Below are 20,036 nucleotides of genomic sequence, written 5' to 3'. Positions count from 1 at the left end.
ATGTGGTATCTCCTTATACCCTTTCAGTGTACTCTTTACAAGTATCTCCCTATAGATTCGACAATACTATTCTGTAGTACAAAGGCCATTGTGCTTATAAGGTATTTTTGAGCATGAGTCAGGAGCTGAAAGCTGCCATGGCGACAGTATCAGTGTTGGCACTACCTGATTTTACAAAGTCATTTGCGACCGAGTGTGATGCATCCAGGTCGAGTATTGGGGCTATTCTTATGCAGTTCGGGAAACCTATTGCTTATCTTAGAAAGGCCTTATCAGGGAGGTCACAGTTGCTTTCTAAATAAGAGGGAGAGATTGTCGCTATCCTGCACATGGTGATCAAGTACAGACCATACTTGATCGGACGATAATTCATGATTTGAACAAAACAGTAGAGTTTGCCATTCTCCATGGGATAGCAGGTTCACAGTTCGGTGCCACAGAGGTGGGTCACCAAGCTGCTAGGATACGACCATAAGTTGCAGTATAAAAAGGGGATGAAAACTAGGGTGACGGACGCGCTCTCACGGTAGCCCGTGCCAGCTGAGCTTGGGGCTTATTCAGCACCAGTATTTCTCTTTCTTGCTGATTTGAGGACTATAGGTGCTACGGATCCAAAGGTGTCCAAGTTGATACACGAGCTAGAGAGTGACCCCACGAGTCACCCTGAGCTTGAGAGCAGAGGAGGACTATTGTTGGATCGCGGGCGCATCTGAGTACCCAGGGATGATGCTTTGTGGAGGTGACTCATGGATTTTTTCCATTCCACACTAGAGGCGGGACATAAGAGGCTCTCCCAGAGCTATACATGGACTAATATGAAGAAGGAGCTGAAGAGATTCATGCAGGATTATAATATTTGTTAACGAGCAAAGACTGATTCCTTGAGGTCGGGTGGACTACTACAACCTTTGCACGTTCCAGAGCGCATTTGGGAGCATATATCTCTATGGACTTTATTGAGGAGCTACCGCTAGGGAGAGGATATTCTGTCATTTTCATCGTGGTAGACAAGCTGAGCAAGTATGGCCACTTCTCAGCCCTAGCACACCCATATTCGGCAAAGGCAGTTGCAGAGGTGTTCGTGTGCAACGTGGCCAAGCTTCATGGCATGCGATGCTCAATTATGTCTGATTGTGATAGAGTCTTCATCAACTTTTGGACGAAGTACTTCACACTTTAGGGGACCTGGTTAAATCCTAGTTCAACTTACCACCCTTAAACGCATAGCAGATTGAGGTGGTTAACTAGGGCATTGAAAAATATTTGTAGTGCTTCATCAGAGAGCATCCGAGGAGATGGCACAATTACCTTCCTTGGTGAAAGTGGTCATACAACACTGCATTTCAAAAGAGCATAGGGATGACACCCTTTGAAGCAGTGTATGGTAAGCCCCCACCTTCCCTATGGACATATGACCTAGAGGCGACATAGTGCAGACGGAGGCAGATCTAGAGTTGATTGATCGTGACGTCACCTTACAGAGGCTTAAGACTCACATGGCATCAGCACAAAACCGCATGAAGCAAATCTACGACCGTCGGCATTGTCAGTTGGAGTTTGTAGTCGGAGATCTTGTGTTTGTGCACAATCAAAAATTAGTGCATCACTATTTTGGGCCCTTTTGAGTATTGGAGCAAGTTGGCCCCGTTGCATACAGATTGGAGCTTCTAGAGGGGTCGCGGGTGCATCCCATATTCCACGTGTCCTTACTATAGGCTCGAGAAGGTGTTGACCAAATGGTAGGGTCGGATATACTAGAGCCGATTGAAGAGATGAGAGTTTTAGAGCCAATTCGTGTGCTCACTAGGCGTAAGAGACGGCGAGCCGGGCGACTAGAGACCGACATCCTAGTAGAGTGGCTTAGCAAGCTGTTCGACAAGTTTACATGGGAGCTTGAGTTGGACATCATTGATCATTTCTCTCATTTTACACCTTGAGGACAAGGTGGCGGAAGCATGGTGGATTGATATGACTGGGATTGGACCTAGTTATCTCGAGCTGAGTTTCTTTTATTTTCTTTCTTGAATAAAATTATTCTAATTGTCGAGTTTGAACGCAGGAAAGTCACGTTCGAACGCTTGCATACGTTCACAAATATAAAGAACGTGTTTAGCTCATTCGATGTCGCGTTCGCACACCCCTATTCGAACGTCTGCATACGTTTACAAATACAGAGATGTAATTAGCGTATTCGAATGGCCTCGACTGTGTTTGAATGCGTTTGGTAAATCTGCACTATTTCTAAGGCTGTCTTTTGACTATTTTGCTTATTAGGTTAGTCTCTAAATATGTGGAAGGCAATCTTATGATGATTATTGAATGAATTAAGTTTCTTCCCCAAATATTCTCCTCTCCTTCTCTCTCATTCTCTCCTACCATAGCTACGCTACCTCTTATCTCCTCTTCTGGCTTATCCTCTTAGACCCTTAGGGAAGGCCACCTTCTTCCTCTTCTTCTACTCTCCTTTCCACCCAAATGTTCCCCATTGGAACCAAGTTCACATCAAGTTACTTGGTTGTCATATCTAGTAAGTTGTAGTTACTTGTTTTACCTATCCTTTATTTATATAAGGTTTTTATGTGCAAATGTAATTGATTATATGTTGTATTTTTCTACATATTAAACAAGTGGGTAAATGAAGTGGACTAATGTCATAGATCTTAAGTTTTTACTTTTTTTTATTATGTATTATACTAGATATGTCTTCTTTGTGAAGACAATTTTATTGTATTTCTATTTAAAGTGAAAATTGTAACTATGAAATATTGTCCAATTAATGTGATACATTTTTATTTATTATGTATTGGATATATATATATATATCTTCTTTTGAAGACAAACTTTATTATATTTTATTGAAGTTGTGGAAATTATATCCAAGAGGCTGACAAGTTATTTTTCCATTCTTTTGGAAATTATAAGTTATTTGAAGTACGAGTTATTTATCTTATTGGTATCTTATTTCTTATCATGTGAAAGTAGTTTCAAAATATTTTTTTGGTGTGTTTATATGCTGGCCTAGAAACATCTGCACATATAAACATAATATGAAAAACACTTATATACTAGCTTTTAATAAACATCGAATAATGATATTTGCCGGTGTGCCTAAAATGTTGAAATATATATTTTTTGTAGCGCATAGATCTGTCGATTGAAGTTTTATTGCCAACATTTAGTAAATGTCAATACATATATTTTTCCTGGTGTGTATCTAAACGTCGATACATGTATTTTTACCGACGTCTGTAAATATTCACCATCCAACTTAAACTAATAAATTACTCGACAGTAAAAATATGAACCGGCGTTTATAATTGCTGGCTAAAATATTTTTGCCGATGACTATTTTTACCAGCTAACATATCTTTCGGCATTTAAACATTAGTAAATGTTTTACTAACGACGTCTATAAGCCTAGAAAATAATTTTTCCCAACATATAAAATTAAATGCTAGCAAAAATCTTTACCAACTAGGGTTTACAAAGCATCTATATATACACTAGGAAAAGATGGACATTGTTGTGAAGTTTAAACAACTTGTTGTAGTGTATAAAAATGTTGAAGAAGAGATGGATATTGTTGGTGGAAGAACGTTGTAACTCTAAGAACTTTTTTTAAAAGCAATTACCAACTGCCCTAGGTTAAGGCATCCTAACCTAGACTCACAGAATTTTAAATTTCGCAAAATCTCCATGGTGCATTCAAATGCCAGTTGTGCACATTCAAACGGCCTGACATGAATTCAAGATACGTTCAAACGGTTGAAATCTACTCTCTATATTTCTGAACACGCTACGAACAACTACAGGTTGTATTTGAACACCACAAACAACTTTTGAAATTTTCGAACGAGCTTCGAACTGCTACAAGCTATAAAATTCTTCAATTGGAACTTTATCAAAATTTATAGAAATGCTTATATATATGAATAAAGACTTTAGAGTATTTGTACACATTGTCAAACACTAAAAACCTAACATTCTATTAAGAATAAAACGCCAAAGTGATGATCAATTAACATTTTATTACGAATGAGGTGCTAGTTAATGTGTCCATAACAGATCTATTTTGGTATTTAAATTTATAAGACGGATCAGTTTGGTCAATAAGTCTACTAGATGCATAGGAGTACGATAATTGGTAATTCGATTTTAACTGCTGGAAATGAAAATACTTCAAAATTATAAGTCTACTAGTAATTTTGAAGAAAAAGTAAACAAGTGATATAAAATATAAGTAAGTAATATAAAATAAAACAAAAAAGTAAGTAACATCAAGTGATTGGAGTGCCAACCAAAGATTCCGTTGGCGACCTTCAAACAAGTGAAGCGCCATAGTAGAATTTGTCGCCTGTCACAAGGAAACGAAACCATTCAGTCAAGATTTCCTGCTGTTTTTGTCCCTTTTACCCCTTATCCACCACTTTAGAGGGAGATGCTCTCCGCCTCAACATCGAACTTGAGTACCCACACTTCCAAAATCCCATCTCCACCCTACCTTCTCATGGAGGTCGGAATCGCCGCGAAGAGCGAACCGGTGCGGTACAACGGAACGATCACCACCTTCGTCGTCTTCACTTGCATCATGGCTGCCATGGGTGGCGTCATCTTTGGCTACGATATCGGAGTTTCAGGTCACCTAAATCTCTCACTTCCACCTACATGATCTAATTTCTTGGCCACTCCATAATTATTAGTTCTTGGTATATAGGAGGTGTGACATCCATGGATTCGTTTCTGAAGAAGTTCTTCCCAAAAGTATACACCAAGATGAAGAAGGACTCCCACATCAGTAACTACTGTAAGTTCGACAGCCAGCTCCTGACCGCCTTCACGTCGTCGCTCTACGTCGCGGGGTTCTTCGCCACCTTCTTCGCGTCGTCGGTCACGAGGACGTACGGTCGAAAACCGACCATGGTTTTTGGCGGCGTGGCGTTCCTCGCCGGCGCCGCCCTTGGGGGGGCGGCGGTTAGCGTGTACATGATCATCTTGGGCAGGGTTTTGCTTGGCATCGGCGTTGGATGTGCCAATCAGGTTAGAGTTACCATTCCTACGTCTTTGATGTGTGAATATGTTAGTAGTATTTTTCTCATCGTAGTGGAAGAGAATTGCCAATTGGATTAGACTGATGCAGAATAAGTAAGAACACAATGATTCTTAAGGCCACGGGACCTGCACTGATGACACCAATATTAGCTCAAAAATGTGGATTGTTTGTTGGCTTGACATCCAAACAAGCATATAAGCTAATCTGTTCATTAGAGATAGGATACCTCAATGATGAGCTTTTATTTAATTTTGGTAGTTATACCAAATTGTAGGGTTGCAGCTAATTGAATGATGGGCTTTGATACCCTTGATAAATTAAAAGTTTATAATATAAATTGCTAAACCATTCAGCGTCTTATATATTTAGTAAAGCTGCTACCTCAAATGTCGATTTTTCTAAATGTGTAAATTTCATCTTAGGTGGCATTCGTGTGGAGTAGAAGTCACTTAGCTGAGTAAATAATCAATTAATGAGTTGGTTTTGCACTCCATTATCCACAACACGTACACTAGTTATGGGGCCAAAATGACTGCATTTATAGTTTCATTGTTTTCCATTGGTGATTGGTTTCCGAAAAAAATAGAGGATTACTTTGATTTTTCTATATATATTAAATTCTGCAACAGAATAACAAAGTCCTACCAATGTTCTCTTTTTGTATACTGACAACTATGAAATCCAAATTTTCCACAAAGGTGAGGGACATCGACCTGAAAGCATCCTCTATGACTTGGCCATTATGAATATATGACATTCTAACCACAAAAGTAGCTAGTCTGATTTCGATAAGCATTATTCAATGATAGAAATGTGTAAGCGTCCACATGGTGTCCTTAGCTTTTAGGTCTTGTTCTAAGAAAAGTCTCCTATGAATTAAGGAAAAGAATGCACATCCACAGTAAGTCATCATAGTTTAGGAGATGATACTACAACAATGAAGCCTTCGTCCTCCATATTCAAAATTTCGTGAACAATTTTTTTGTAGTTGCCATTGAGTTACCTAATAAATATTCCTCCAAACATGAAAATTTATACTCACCCTAATCTAGAAAAAATGGCCTTCCATGGGTACTCAAGATTATGTAAATCTAAACTTAACTATAGAAACTAAACAACACAAACACACAAGAATTTTTACTCGAGATCCCCTTATAACCTAAGGATAAAATTCAAAAATCAAATCAAATGCTAGATAAAATATATAAATAGCCCACTAAATCCCACCATTCCCAGATAGTAATCTTGGGGCCTAACTAATCCTCGTAGTTGATCAACCCCTGTGCATGCCCTAGACTAGACCTAAACAAAACTTTATTTGCAGTTTGGTGTAGATCTAGCCACCTTTCTTTAGGCTTCTTCATGTATAGGGCTTCACCAGGTTGATCCCTCATTTCTTTCACAATTTGTGCACTCTTGAATGTTACCTACATCTAGACCAAGCACACCCACAACCTGCTGAGTTCACCAATGGTTGAGTGTTGTTTCAGCCCATCCTAGAGTTTCGTCTACCCATGCAACCATTGCATGTGCTAGTGCTCCTCCCACACAAAATCAAATAGCAAATGACAAAGCCATAGAAGGACACCATCTAAATCTTTCACCCATCTAGAGCATAGCGACATCCAAGATATGTTTGGAATCTCTTTTGAGCTGAAATATGCTACATCCCCACCTAGGGTTCTCCCTATCGCAACAAAAAATTTGTTGGGGACATAGGAGTCCTAGACCGAATAAGTTTAGAGATATAAAAAGTCAAAGCCTAACTGAAAGTCAAAAGTAAAAAAAGCACATAATGAAACATGGAAACAAAATCCAATTATGAAATCTAGATTCTATTCTACCAACAAAATCTGAACTCAAGTTAATGTGCGAAGAACCAATTAGAGTAAAAAATAAGAAGCCAATTGCGAATAGGAAAAGTAAACATGGCTAACACAAGATGACATTTTTAAGGTGGAAAATCTCTTGTGTAGAGAGAGAAGAAACCATACCTACCCAAAATCGATCAATCTTATTTTACTAAGTAATAAAAATAATATTCACTTGCAAACCCCTTCTAAAACTCCAATATCATAGTATTAAGTTACATCTTGAAAAGGAACCGTGATTAAGCAATTTTGTGAAACAGATTGCATCCCTTTGGTTAGCACCAGAGATGGATCAATCCTCAAAAGTGCGTGTTCCCACCATATGTTTGATGCCGATGAGCATTTTAGCAACTAATATAGAAGTCTCCTTATTCAAAGATGGAACATAAACTTCATAAAAAAACTAGAAAACTCTTCAGATGAGATTAAGATTTTTAGAGTCTCCTTCCAATCTATGATCCAACCACTAGTTTTTAGCTCCTTATAGAGATTAGGGACATACTTGATTCATGCTAGGACAAGGCACTAAAGAAATCCTCCCATTTCTAATTTAGAACATTCATTTGTTATTCTGCACATGTCGTCTAACTCTGGGTTGAGCGAGTAAATGGCACTACCGAGATGTAGACTTTAACTATAGGGTGATATGTGAAAGTGGTGCAGTGATTAACATCGTCAATCATAAGGCATACATATTGAAGATATCATAATAAGAAATGCTCCAATAATCCATCAATAACTATAAAGTAGTAAATTAAATATAATTTTGCTGAATAGTGAATAATTCTACCTATGTATGATATGAATGCAATAAAATTATAGAGTAAAATATCACTTCAATATTACATTATTCCTAGACTATAGAGAATTTCACTTGCTTGACATCATTTCTAAGTTAACCAACTCCAACTACACCACGAGATCCTATTACTATCACTCTTGGTGAAGTTGTGAATGTAACTCAAGATTAGTCCCGATTCTAATCTAGTGCAAAACTTTTGAGAATAATTACGGATGATCTGCTGTCCAATAGATTGGAGATTTTGATAGTGATACACCTTACTTACTGTACTAGTTATTTAATTTAGAAAAAAATAAGGTTTTTGTATGTTGCGTTCAAATGTAGGAGAGGGCACGTTTGAATACCCTTGCGAACACCTATAGGCATTCACATAGACAAAGAATATAAATTGTGCATTCGAATGCGCTTGGCCATGGTCGAACGCCCGCATGTGTGATACAATCTCCCCTTTAGGCTAAGGCTCGATCTATCCCGATTTTCAGATCTGGACAGGATCTGACATAGAACTTTGAATATAGATCCCAAAAGATATAGCTGTCGGATCGACGTAAAAGTTTGATATGTTGAAGCCCTAGAAAAAAGCTTTCTAAAAAATCAAGTTTTAGGTGAATCGGACGGTGGGACATCTAGATATCGTTTGATTAGTAGATAAACATTAGGAAGTCCGTCTTTGGATCCGTAGATAGAGCTACGAGATCCTATGTGATGATGGATGGTGGTGGACCAGTGGTAATAGGGGTTGGCACCAGTGAATACGTGGAGGTGGAAGGGTTATGGGTGATGGTAGAGGTTAGGGCGTGTGATAGATAGATTGGAAGAAGGGGAAGGGGTGAGCTGCCTGCCCCTAAGGGACTAGGGTGAGTGGCCGGTCGAGGGGGGTTAGAAACGGCGTCGCTGGGGAATGAGAAAACAAGAGAGAAGAAGATGAAGGAGACAAGAGCAAAACTCAATTCATTCAATAATGATTCTATGGTTGCCATCCACACCTTTAGAGGCTAACCAAATAATTTAAAAATGGTAATTATTAACACTAAAATAGTAGATTTTCGTCGACCACATTCAAACATACCCGATCATGTTCGAATGCACAATTTGCGTTCTTTGTATGTGCAAACGTGAAGCATGCGTTTACAGGCACGTTCGAATGCAGCGTTCGAATGCACATTTTGCACTCTCTATATTTGTGAACCTGATGCAGGCGTTTGTAAGTGCGTTCGAACGCACTCCACCCGCATTCGAATGCGACATACAGAAAACTTATTTTTCTAGGAATTAAATACTAAAATAAGAATAAAAGACACCCCTAAAATGTATCTATGCTCGAGACGATATCGATGAAGTCCGAATCGTATAATTGTGAATTCTTGTATACATTCACATCGACAAAGTATGCAATTTATGCGTTCAGACGCGGTCGACCCCATTCGAACGTGATCGACGAGAATCCACTATTTTTAAGGTTAATAATTGCCATTTTTGGCTTGTTTAATTAGCCTCTTAAGCTGTGGATGGCAACCAAAAATATTATGATGAATAAAAATTAAATTCTATCTCCTCTCTATCCTCTATACCCTAATCTCCCTTCCCCTTCCTTTAAGCCCTAGTCGTGTGCCATCTCGACGTCGGTGATCTTCTAACCTTCGTCGTCTCTCAAGTCCTCCCTCCTCTTTGGGATCTCGGCCCCTTCTCCCCCTTCATCCTTATCTCCTAAACTCCACAAACCATCCACCTTTATCTCCATTATTATCCCTAACCTTATCATCACCTTCCCCCATCACCACCACTATCACCCCCACTTTTGTATATTTTTGTCCCAGTTGCAGTCCAAATCTACAAAGGGCATAAAACTTAAAAACGTAGATCAGGAAGTTACAGACCAACCACCCCTAGTTTTATAATATTTCAATTTATATAGAATATCTGGTGGATATTTTCTTTTGGCTGCGTGGGCTGCTTTCCTACAACTGATCCGAATCTTGAAAAGGACGTTCCATTCTTATCAACGGTATCATAGCCCAATGGACCTCGGACCTCCATTAATGGTGAAGACAAGGAAGATTGCGACATCAAGGAGATCAACGAAGGGCACACCGACAGCAAAAGACTCGACCCAGGAAAATCCTAACCGAGAGGTCAAGCCCCTTAGTGCGGCCACGGTAGGACCGAGTCAACCGACGCTCGTGGGTGTGAGCATGGGCTTGGCGGATGAACCTATAGGCATATTCCAAACATTGCTGCAGCGAGTGGATGCAATATAGAATGATCATAATACCTTGAAAGAATATGTCATGAACCAGTCAGCTTCGTAATCTTCTCGATGAAGATCGATGCCGCAAGAAGGACCAGTGGTGAAACCACACTGAACCAACACCCAATAGGTCTAGGTATGACATGTTAATGTCAATGAGCCACTTTTATCTATTCCTACACAACATCCCCTACCTTCGGTACACAAACCCGAGGCCGACGGTGGTGGAACCTAAGAGGCGCATGACATCGGTGCACTTCATAAGTGAAGAAGATTGGAACTTTCATGATTATGTCGATCCCTTTGGACGTGTTTGAGGATTCTGAGAAGGAGAGCAGCAACCACAGCGGTTCAGACCTGAACCAAGGAGTTTTCACAAGCCCGATAATGCTATATAGGGGAGAACCACACGCTTGGACTTTCTAAAATTCTAAGACAGGGATCCAAAGGATTGGTTGTTTTAAGTGGAGCAGTATTTTGATTGTCAAGGGACAGCGGAGAACGTAAAGGTGACGGTGTATGAAGATTTTGTTACCACATTAAGCAAAATAGTTTAGAGGACAATCGTGTCGAATACCAAGTAGAATTTGAAAGAGTTAGTAGCCAGTGCGAGCCACTTTGGCCCGAATTGATATTAATGAGCACTTTTATTTTAGGGTTGTAGGAGGAGATCCAGGCGGACGCTCGTGCCCTCTATCCTACCACTCTTGAGGAGGCTTTTGAGAAGGACATGGGGATGTAGCAAAAGCACAAGGTTCTAAAAATGGTAGTGAAGGCAAGTTGGGGTAGCCGAGATAGGCGATTTGCGCTGAGAACGTCAGTTGGAAATTCTATAGGTTCAAAGGCAGTGGCTGCTAGTACAGGGGCACGACCACCTTTGAGATCCTTTTCTAATATTAGAGGAGGCACATGACCCCCCCTTAGAACTTTCACATCTACCGAGGTGAAGGAGCGAAGGGCGAAGGGGCTTTGCTTTCAATGCAATGAATGTTTTACCCTTGGTTATCGGTGTTCCAAACTGATCGGGAGTGTGATGCTCATTGACTGTCTCGAGGAGGACGATGAGGTTGTTGGTGATGGAGAGTATGCAGAGGAGGTCCATTGGGAGGACATGAAGGCATGAAGGAAGATATTTAAGCTGAGATATTAATGCATGCATATTTGGGTACTTTTGCACCAAGGATATTGCGGGTTGATGGACTTGTTAGAAAGCATTGTGTGCACATCCTTATTGATTCCAGGAGTACACACAACTTTCTAGATGAGAGGTTGGTAAGAAAAATGGGCTTGGACGCTGAACCGATCGTAAGGTTTGAGGTTGCTATTGGAGATGGTACGAAGCTTCGGGCGGAGAGCTTGTGTCGCTGGGTCGGTATACGGGTATATGGATACTACATCATTGTGGACTTATATTTGTTGGCACTACGAGGAGTGAACATTGTCCATAGCACTTAGTGGTTGTAGAGCTTGGGACCCGCCACATATGATTTCCGGAGTATGTGGATGAATTTCAGCAAGGAAACAAAGACGTTCGGCTTGATGGTGTTCAGTCTTTGCCGAGTCTAGCGATACAGCCGATGGTGGGGCTACCTTGTGCAAGTGATTAGGTCTATCTTCTTCAGTTAGGACCAGCAAGAAATGAGCCTCAAATGAGTCCAGGTACTACAATTAATTTGTCTAATTTGTTGGATAAATTTGTTGGACTGTTTGAGGAACCAAAAGAGTTGTCGCCGATGCAAATGGCGGACCATCGCGTAGAAATTGTGCCCGGGGCTGCATCGGTGAATGTGAGATCGTATCGGTATCCACATGTGTAAAAGGAAGTTATATCCAAAATGATGGCTGAGATATTGGAGCAAGGCCTCATACAACTAAGTCATAATTCTTACTCATCGCCTATATTATTGGTGTGAAAGAATGACATGTCGTGGCTTTTTTGTGTCAACTATCGAGTATTAAATGCTATCAGTGTCAAGGACCGGTATCCCATTCCGATCATAGAGGAGCTACTGGACGAACGTATAGGGGCGACCATATTCAGCAAGCTTGACTTGAGGTCTGGGTATCATCAAATTAGAGTTCACCCGGCGGATGTGCAGAAAACCGCATTTCAGACTATGGACAGGCACTACGAGTTCCAAGTGATGCCGTTCAGCCCCACCAATGCTCTAGCAACCTTTCAAAGCCTTATGAATGATGTTTTTCAGCCTCTGCTACGATGGTATGTCTTGATATCTTTTGACAATATTTTGGTGTACAGTAGGACGAAAATAGAGCATTCGCATCATTTAGAGGATGTGCTGAATTTACTGAAGCGAAACCAGCTGAAGGTTAAGAAGTCTAAGTGCCTATGAGGAGTATTACAAGTGAAATATTTAGGCCACATCATAACAGTGGAATGAGTGACGGTGAATCCTCAAAAGGTGGCGTGTATAGCTTGGCTGATCCCTACTTCCACCATAAGATTGTATAGCTTTTTGGGGTTGACCGAGTATTATTGCCGCTTTATCGTCAGGTATGGCAAGATCGTTGCTCCTCTCACTTCACTGTTAAGGAATGACTCTTTTAGATAGATGGAGGAAGCCACTGCAGCATTTGAAGAATTAAAAACAACACTGACAACGGCTCCCATTCTAGCTCTACTAGACTTCACCAAAAAGTTCGTTGTGAAATGTGATGCGTCATGGGTTGGCATAGGAGCTGTACTAATCCATTGAGCCAAATGTCCCTTGAGTTACCTAATCACCTCTAAATCCCATTATTTCAAAATATACCTTGCTAAAGTCATTTCTTATTACATTAGTTATTTATTTTTATTAAAATAAATTTTCTCTAATTTGCGTTCGAACGTGGAAGGAGGCACGTTCAAACGCCTTTGCGAACGCTTGCATTAGTTCACAAAAACAGAGAATGTGAAATGTGCGATCCGCTCCTTGGAGATGAAAGCTTGCCATCTGGACTTTCGGATCTTCCGTTGTACCTTGACAATCAAAATATTGTTTAACTTAAGATACCCAATCTGTTGGATCACCACCTTGGAATTTTGGAAAGTCCAAACGTGCGGTTCTCCCCTGAATAGCATTGTCAGGTTCGCGAAAGATCCTTGGTTCAGGTCTAAACCTTTGTGCATGTTGATCACCTTCTCTAAATCCTCGAGCATGTCCATCACCATCTCCAGAGGGATCAAGCTCATCCTCATAGTGCCAATCCTCCTCATCGACGAAGCGCACCGGTGCCTCACGCCTCTCGGGTTCCACCACCACGGATCTTGGGTTTTATAACGGAGGTGAGGGATGATGTGAAGGCATAAGTAGAAGAGGATCATTGACACTCATATGACGCACTTGGACCTATGGGGTATTGGTTCGATGGTGTCCCACCGCTGGTCTTTCTTGAAACTTCGTTCGTCGTCAGGGAGATGACGAACCTAATCGATTTACAACATATTCCTTGAATTCATTGTGATCCTTTTGTATGTTGTCAACTCTATGCAACAATATTTGGAACAGGCCCCTTAGTTCATCCATATTCGAACACATGGACGTTGGTTGATTCGATCTTGCCGTGGTCACTCCAAAAGAATCGGCCTCACGGTTAGGATTATCGTGCATTGAGTCCTTCCTTGTCGGTGTGCTCTCCATAGGTCTCCTTGTTGATGTCATCTTTCTTGTTTCAACCATTAATGGAGGTCTAAGGTTCACCTGCTCTGATACCAAATTGTTAGGCTCTGATACTAAATTGATAGGCTCTGATACCAATTGATAAGGGCTCTGATACTAAATTGTTAGGTTCTGGAACTAAAAGATCGGCTACAGAATAATTCCTTAAGATCTGAATTTATTGTAGGAATCAGTCCACGCAATCGTGGGAAAATATTTGTCAGATATTCTCTTATAGTCAGAAAATTACGAAACTAATTAGGTTAGATCCATAACTCCCTAATCTACAACTTTTGTATTTACGCCCTTCATAGATTCGAACTGTAGCAGGGATGGAAACACAAAATAACGTGGGTGGTATTGGTGATGATGGGTGAAGTGAATGTTAGGGTTATGGATGGGTATGGAGATGAGGGTGGATTGTAGAAGTGATTAAGGGAAGTAGACGAGGGGAACGAAGTGGTCGAGATCCCAAAGAAGAGAGGTGACTCGATAGACAAGGGAGATTAGAAGCGAGGAGAAACCTTGTCAACGGTAGAGATGAAAGGATGGTGAAAAGAGAGGAGGGAGGAGTTTAGAGAGAAGATAGGAGGCAAGAAATCAAGAATCCAATAGCATAATAAAGTTGATTGCCATCCACATATTTATAGAGACTAGCCAACAAGTCCTAAAACAATATGAAATCCTAATTCTAGAGGATTCCCGTCGATCGCGTTCACGTTCGAACGCGCTCAAAAAGCAAATGCGACATAGGTGTTCACAAGGCATTCAAACGCAGGCGTTCGCATTCACAAACGTGGGCGTTCACAAGCTGTTCACAAGACGTTCACAAGGCGTTCACAAACGTGGGCGTTCACAAGGCGTTTACAAGGGTATTCGAACGCTACTCCACCTGCGTTTGAACGCGACTTACAGAAATTTTATTTTAATAAAAATAAACACATAATGTAATAAGAAAAGATCCTAACTAAGTGTATCAAAAACTCTTCACATCTCGCCTCAATCCTAGCTATGTGCAACTCTGTGATATCCTCCTATAAGTCCTCAAGACACCCTCATAACTAGCTTTGGAAATTGGTGAAAGTGCTCTAATAATTTCTGTCGTAATCTATCATTTGCGGTCACCCGAATGCTTCTGTAGTCCAGCAGTAAACCGCCTTGAATCTCCAACTCTCGATGGTGCTCCGGATCATCCAATACTTCTTATAATAATCTCAAAACATCTGGGTCAGACGTACATGCATATCTCAGCTCATCAAGAAAAGAAAAAGTAGAAAAAGAATAGGCTGCAAGCTCGGCAGTATCGGGTTGGCGTGATAGTGCATCCGCCGCTCTATTTTTCGTTCCTTTCTTATATTGAATTTCATAATCATACTCCAGAAATTTTGTGACCCATCTTTTCTATGCTGGAGTGTGAATACGCTGTCCCATAAAGTATGGAAGGCTCCTTTGGCTTGTTGGCTAGCCTCTTAAAAGGTGTGGATGGCAGCCAATATCGTTATGATGAATGAATATTAGTTTCTATCTTTCTCTATCCTCTCTCTAGTCTCTCTACTCTAATTTCCCTTCTCCCACTTCACTAACCAGCTACCTCTACCGTTGGCAAGGTCTCATCTATCCTCTAATCTACCTCGTCTGTCGAGTCCTCCCTCCTCTTTGAGATCTTGGCCACTTCTCCCCTTTCATCCTTATCCTTGAAACTACATCAACTATCCACTCTCATCTCCATTATCATCTAAAACCCTATCACACCTCCACCCATCACCACCACAATTACCCCCACTTGTGCTTATTTTCGTCCTAGTTGGTTTCATAATTTTCTAACTATGGGAGAATATCTGGTGAATATTTTCCCTCGATTGTGCGAACTGCTTTTCTACAACCGATCCAGATATCGAAGGGAACATTCCGTACGTATCAATGGAGAAAAGTCTTCACATCTCACCTCAGTCCTTGCAACGTCCAGCTCTATGATAGCCTCCTATAAGTTCTCAAAACACCCTCATGATTGGCCTTCGGAATTTGGTAGAAGTGCTCCAATAATTTTTGCTGCAACGCGTCGTTCACGGACACCCAAATACACTTGCGGTTCAGCAGCAGACCGCCACGATTCTCTAACTTTGAATGGCGCTCCGGATCATTCAATACCTCCTATAACAACCTCTTAACATCTGGGTTAGCTTAACACCCGGATGCACTCGCGGTTCAGCAGCAGACCGCCACGATTCTCTAACTTTGAATGGTGCTCCGGATCATTCAACACCTCCTATAACAACCTCTTAACATTTGAGTCAGCTGTACATACATACCTCAGCTCGTCAAGGAAAGAAAAAGTGGGAGAAAGAAAGGCTGCAAGCTCGGCGATATGGGTTGGTGCAATGGTCCCTCCGCTGCTCTTTTTTCTGTCCCCTTCTTATACTGAATTTCATAATTATAACCCAGCAATTTTGTGACCCATCTCTACTGTGTTGGAGTGTGAATACGCTGTCTTATAAAGTATGGAAGACTCTTTTGATCGGTTCGAATAATAAACCACCTACCGATCAAGGATTGCCAACATTTCCCTCTCGTAAGTCGACAATTGCTGGGATTTCTATGATAAAGCCTTGGTTAGAAAAGGATTAAGTTGATTTAGCCTATTTAACTTATTTTTTTAATTGGATTAGTAAAAGTCCTAGTTGATAACCTAATCAATTAAGTCATTTGCAAAACGATCGAAATCAAATCATAGTCTAATTCATTATATTTCGTTTGTATAAACAAGTAGCTATAACCCCCTAGATAGTTCATTGACTAAGTGTTGAAGTTCCTATTTCTTGCTCCATATCTAGTTCACAATATTCGCTATGTATCATGCATCAAACTCTTCATGTCGATGTCGGATGTCAATTAGATTCTAATGCTAGCAATCAGACATATGTAAAACCTCTCCTCATAATAGACAGAAATTTTACTTCCTCAGAGAATTAGAGAACTCAATTAAGTTGAGATAAAAAATTTCTAGAGTTCTTATTTTGATGGATGTCTCAACCTCTACCTCTCAGTCCCTTAAATAAAGATGAGAAGTATCTATTTTAGTTCTACAACTCCACAAAGGACCAAATCTTCAAACTATTTCAAAATCTAAAAATTTTATAACTCAATAAATTGTGATTTTGTTTGCGAATTTATAACTATAAAAATGTAGCTCTTACACAATTTATAATGGAAATGAAACTATAGAACGAAATTTAAAAAGTTGGCGACGACAAGGATATCTTGTTGATAGAGAATGGCTTAAATATATATGTATATGATACCATTTGAACTTATAATAATCTATACAATGTGGAGAAATATAGATCTAATTATACTTAATATCTAAACACTCGTTCCGACAGCCAGGTTCTAGACTTTTAGCATGCTGTATAAATAGACCTTAATCATTAGTTTCTTCTCGAAGTATGTTCGGTAGCAGAAGCAAAAAGACATGGAGGTGAAAAACTTTCAGGATTTGGAGTTCTTCTATTTGGCTGGAGAGAGGTAAAACTTGCAGAAGCCCTTACTCCCATTCTGCTCACAAACCTTGAAGAGTGACTTTTTTTCCACTTCCTGCAACAAGACATTGTTAACGCATGGTGTTTTAAAACAATTTTTAGGAAAAATTATGTATTTGAACATAAATTTTGTATAAACCTTAACCCAAATTTAAGTGAGATCCATATATTATTAGTAATGGATTAATAATGAAATTAAAAAAACTCAAAGAGTACTTTAATGTTATATATTCACTTATTTAAATCTATAAGAAGAAGTGAATAAAAATTAGTTTTAAAGTAGCTATCATGGCAAAGTTTATCACATTGCCTATTCGAGAAATGTTGTTAGGGTATATAAAGTACCAACCTGCTTTATAGGTTTGGATTCCGAAAGAGTACCTATTTTTGTGAGTAAACGAGATGCATCCTTTTGATAATGTACCAACCTTCTCACAACTTGTACTGCATGACTTGATTCGATTCGAGTCTAAGTCTAAATTTAATTTTTAGTTTCTTTAAAATGATGCATCCTTTTGATGTGACATTTTGATTCTAGATGACTTATATTCCAACTGAAATTTTGCACCCCTTAGTTATATCTGTTCATTTCTATAAATAAGTATATACTAAACATTATCTAATTAATTCATTCCATTCATAAATTTTTTAGTTTTTTAGTTCTATATTTGAGAAATAATACTGCACTGTCTCAAGAAGATAATATTTAATATTAGTCTTAATTTATGCAGAATTTTATATTCTGTAATATATAAATTTATTTAATTTTATTATTTTTATTATATTAATTTTTTATGACTGTTTAAATCGGATTGTTATGGCCAACGTATGTTACTTTCAGTATCATCTTGTCTATATTAATTGCTCATAAGTATATCTCCATTCAATTAAATGACTACGAAATGATTTCACCTCAATGTCCAGGAGCATTTATTGATGACTTCTACATTGACTTCTCTCTCAATCCACTTATATAATAATACTGTTAAGCTGAAAATTCTTAGCCTTAAAAGTTATCTCCATCTAGCATATATCTAACTTATTTTCTTCCAGTCAGTTCCACTATATCTCTCTGAAATGGCTCCACGTCAATACAGAGGAGCTTTCAACAATAGTTTCCAATTCAGTGTCGGCATAGGAGCGCTCGCTGCAAACCTTATTAATTATGGCACAGAAAAGATCAAGGGAGGATGGGGATGGAGAGTCTCACTGGCCTTTGCTGCAGTCCCTGCTGCATTCCTGAGTCTTGGCGCACTCTTCCTACCTGAGACCCCTAACAGTCTAATTCAACAGGGAAGGGACGTTCAAAGTGTAACAAATTTACTACAAAAAATTCGGGGCTCCAATGATGTCCATGAAGAGTTACAGGATTTGATCACAGCCAGTAACACCTCAAAGTCCGTTCGTCACCCGTTTCGAAGAATTACTAAACCCAAGTATCGCCCGCAGCTCGTAATGGCTATCATGATACCATTCTTCCAGCAAGTGACAGGGATTAACGTAATAGCTTTCTATGCACCGATCTTATTTCGAACCATCGGTCTAGCAGAGAGTGCTTCTCTTTTATCGTCGGTTGTGACAGGAGTGATCGGTACGGGGTCTACGTTCATATCGATGACTGTAGTCGATAAATTCGGTCGACGAGCATTGTTCATCGTAGGAGGGATACAAATGTTTGTTTCCCAAGTTATGATTGGGGGAATAATCGGAACACAGCTTGGAGATCATGGTGGCATGAGCAAAGGCTATGCATATCTTGTCTTGGTGTTGATATGTATTTATGTTGCTGGATTTGGATGGTCATGGGGACCTCTTGGTTGGTTGATTCCAAGTGAGATATTCCCATTGGAGATAAGGTCGGCAGGGCAGAGCATCACCGTTGCAGTGAGCTTCTTCTTCACTTTTCTTGTAGCCCAAATGTTTCTAGCTATGCTATGCAATATGAAGTATGGGATCTTCTTCTTCTTTGGAGGGTGGTTGTTGGTGATGACTGCGTTCGTTCATTTCTTGCTGCCAGAAACCAAGAACTTGCCCATTGAAAAGATTGTCCAAGTGTGGGAGGAGCATTGGTTCTGGAAGAGGATTGTGGAGATTAATCAGATGGAATCAAATTAGACGCACAAATGTTGGGATCAAAGTGATGCCAAATCAAAATGACAATTCGTATTAAATGGATACCAAATAATACAACAGAAAACAGATGTAGTTATGCTTTGATTTTAAAGGGATTTTTACAAATCACACCCTATATTTACCTATTTTGTGATTCACACTCCATATTTGAAGATTTTGTAATCCAACTCCTCATTTTCTTTTATAATTCTCATTTGACACTCTAATATTATTTTGCTCACTAATGTTGACCAAGTTACTATAATGCCCCGACCATTTCTTCTTATTTTCTAAATCCCTCTTCCATCTTCCCCATCTACCTCCTCCACCGTCATCCTCGCCATCATCATCGTCGTTGCAACCTTTCCTATCTTCCCCCTCCCCCTCCTCCTCTTTCTCCTCTCTTCTTCTTCTTTGGAAAGAATAAAAAGAGGATGAAGAAGACACGAGTAATTTAGCCATTTATAAATTATTTTGTATATTATAACAGAATATTCATTTTCTAATACCATGTTCGAACGCGTTCGAACGCACCAAATACATTCTCTATCGTGCGAACGTATGCAGGCGTTCGCACATGGGCGTTCGAATGGGTTGAGCACACTTGAACACACAGTTCTCCTTCTTTGTATTTGTGAACGCCTACAGGCATTTGCAAGCATGTTCAAATGCGCCCACCAGCATTCGAACGCAACCTACAGAAATCTTATTTTTCTTTGAATAGAACACTAATACAATAAAAAAAAGGCACCTATAAG

General features: G+C 39.7%; 1 protein-coding gene across 1 annotated transcript; it reads left to right on the top strand.

Moving 5' to 3' along the window:
• The first annotated feature begins 4,409 nt into the window (after positions 1–4,409).
• Positions 4,410–19,505, top strand: LOC140769987 (hexose carrier protein HEX6-like). Its single transcript, XM_073110921.1, has 3 exons — positions 4,410–4,637; positions 4,715–5,037; positions 18,220–19,505. Exons 1-3 carry the CDS (start codon positions 4,439–4,441, stop codon positions 19,279–19,281), a joined length of 1,584 nt encoding a protein of 527 aa, XP_072967022.1. The 5' UTR covers positions 4,410–4,438; the 3' UTR covers positions 19,282–19,505.
• Positions 19,506–20,036: the final 531 nt, after the last annotated feature.

The sequence above is a fragment of the Typha angustifolia genome, chromosome 11 (genome assembly GCF_048772165.1).
Source record: "Typha angustifolia cultivar Huaian chromosome 11, ASM4877216v1, whole genome shotgun sequence".
Lineage (NCBI taxonomy): Eukaryota > Viridiplantae > Streptophyta > Magnoliopsida > Poales > Typhaceae > Typha > Typha angustifolia.
The sequence above is the reverse complement of the archived record's forward strand: the minus strand, read 5'-3'. Positions and strand labels throughout refer to the sequence as shown.

Excerpts from the sequence above, each read along its gene's own strand:
- LOC140769987 (XM_073110921.1), top strand. The coding sequence starts at position 4,439 with ATGCTCTCCGCCTCAACATCGAACTTGAGTACCCACACTTCCAAAATC. Across the intron at positions 4,638-4,714 it reads CTACGATATCGGAGTTTCAG|GAGGTGTGACATCCATGGAT; the intron begins GTCACCTAAATC and ends CTTGGTATATAG. Across the intron at positions 5,038-18,219 it reads GCGTTGGATGTGCCAATCAG|TCAGTTCCACTATATCTCTC; the intron begins GTTAGAGTTACC and ends ATTTTCTTCCAG.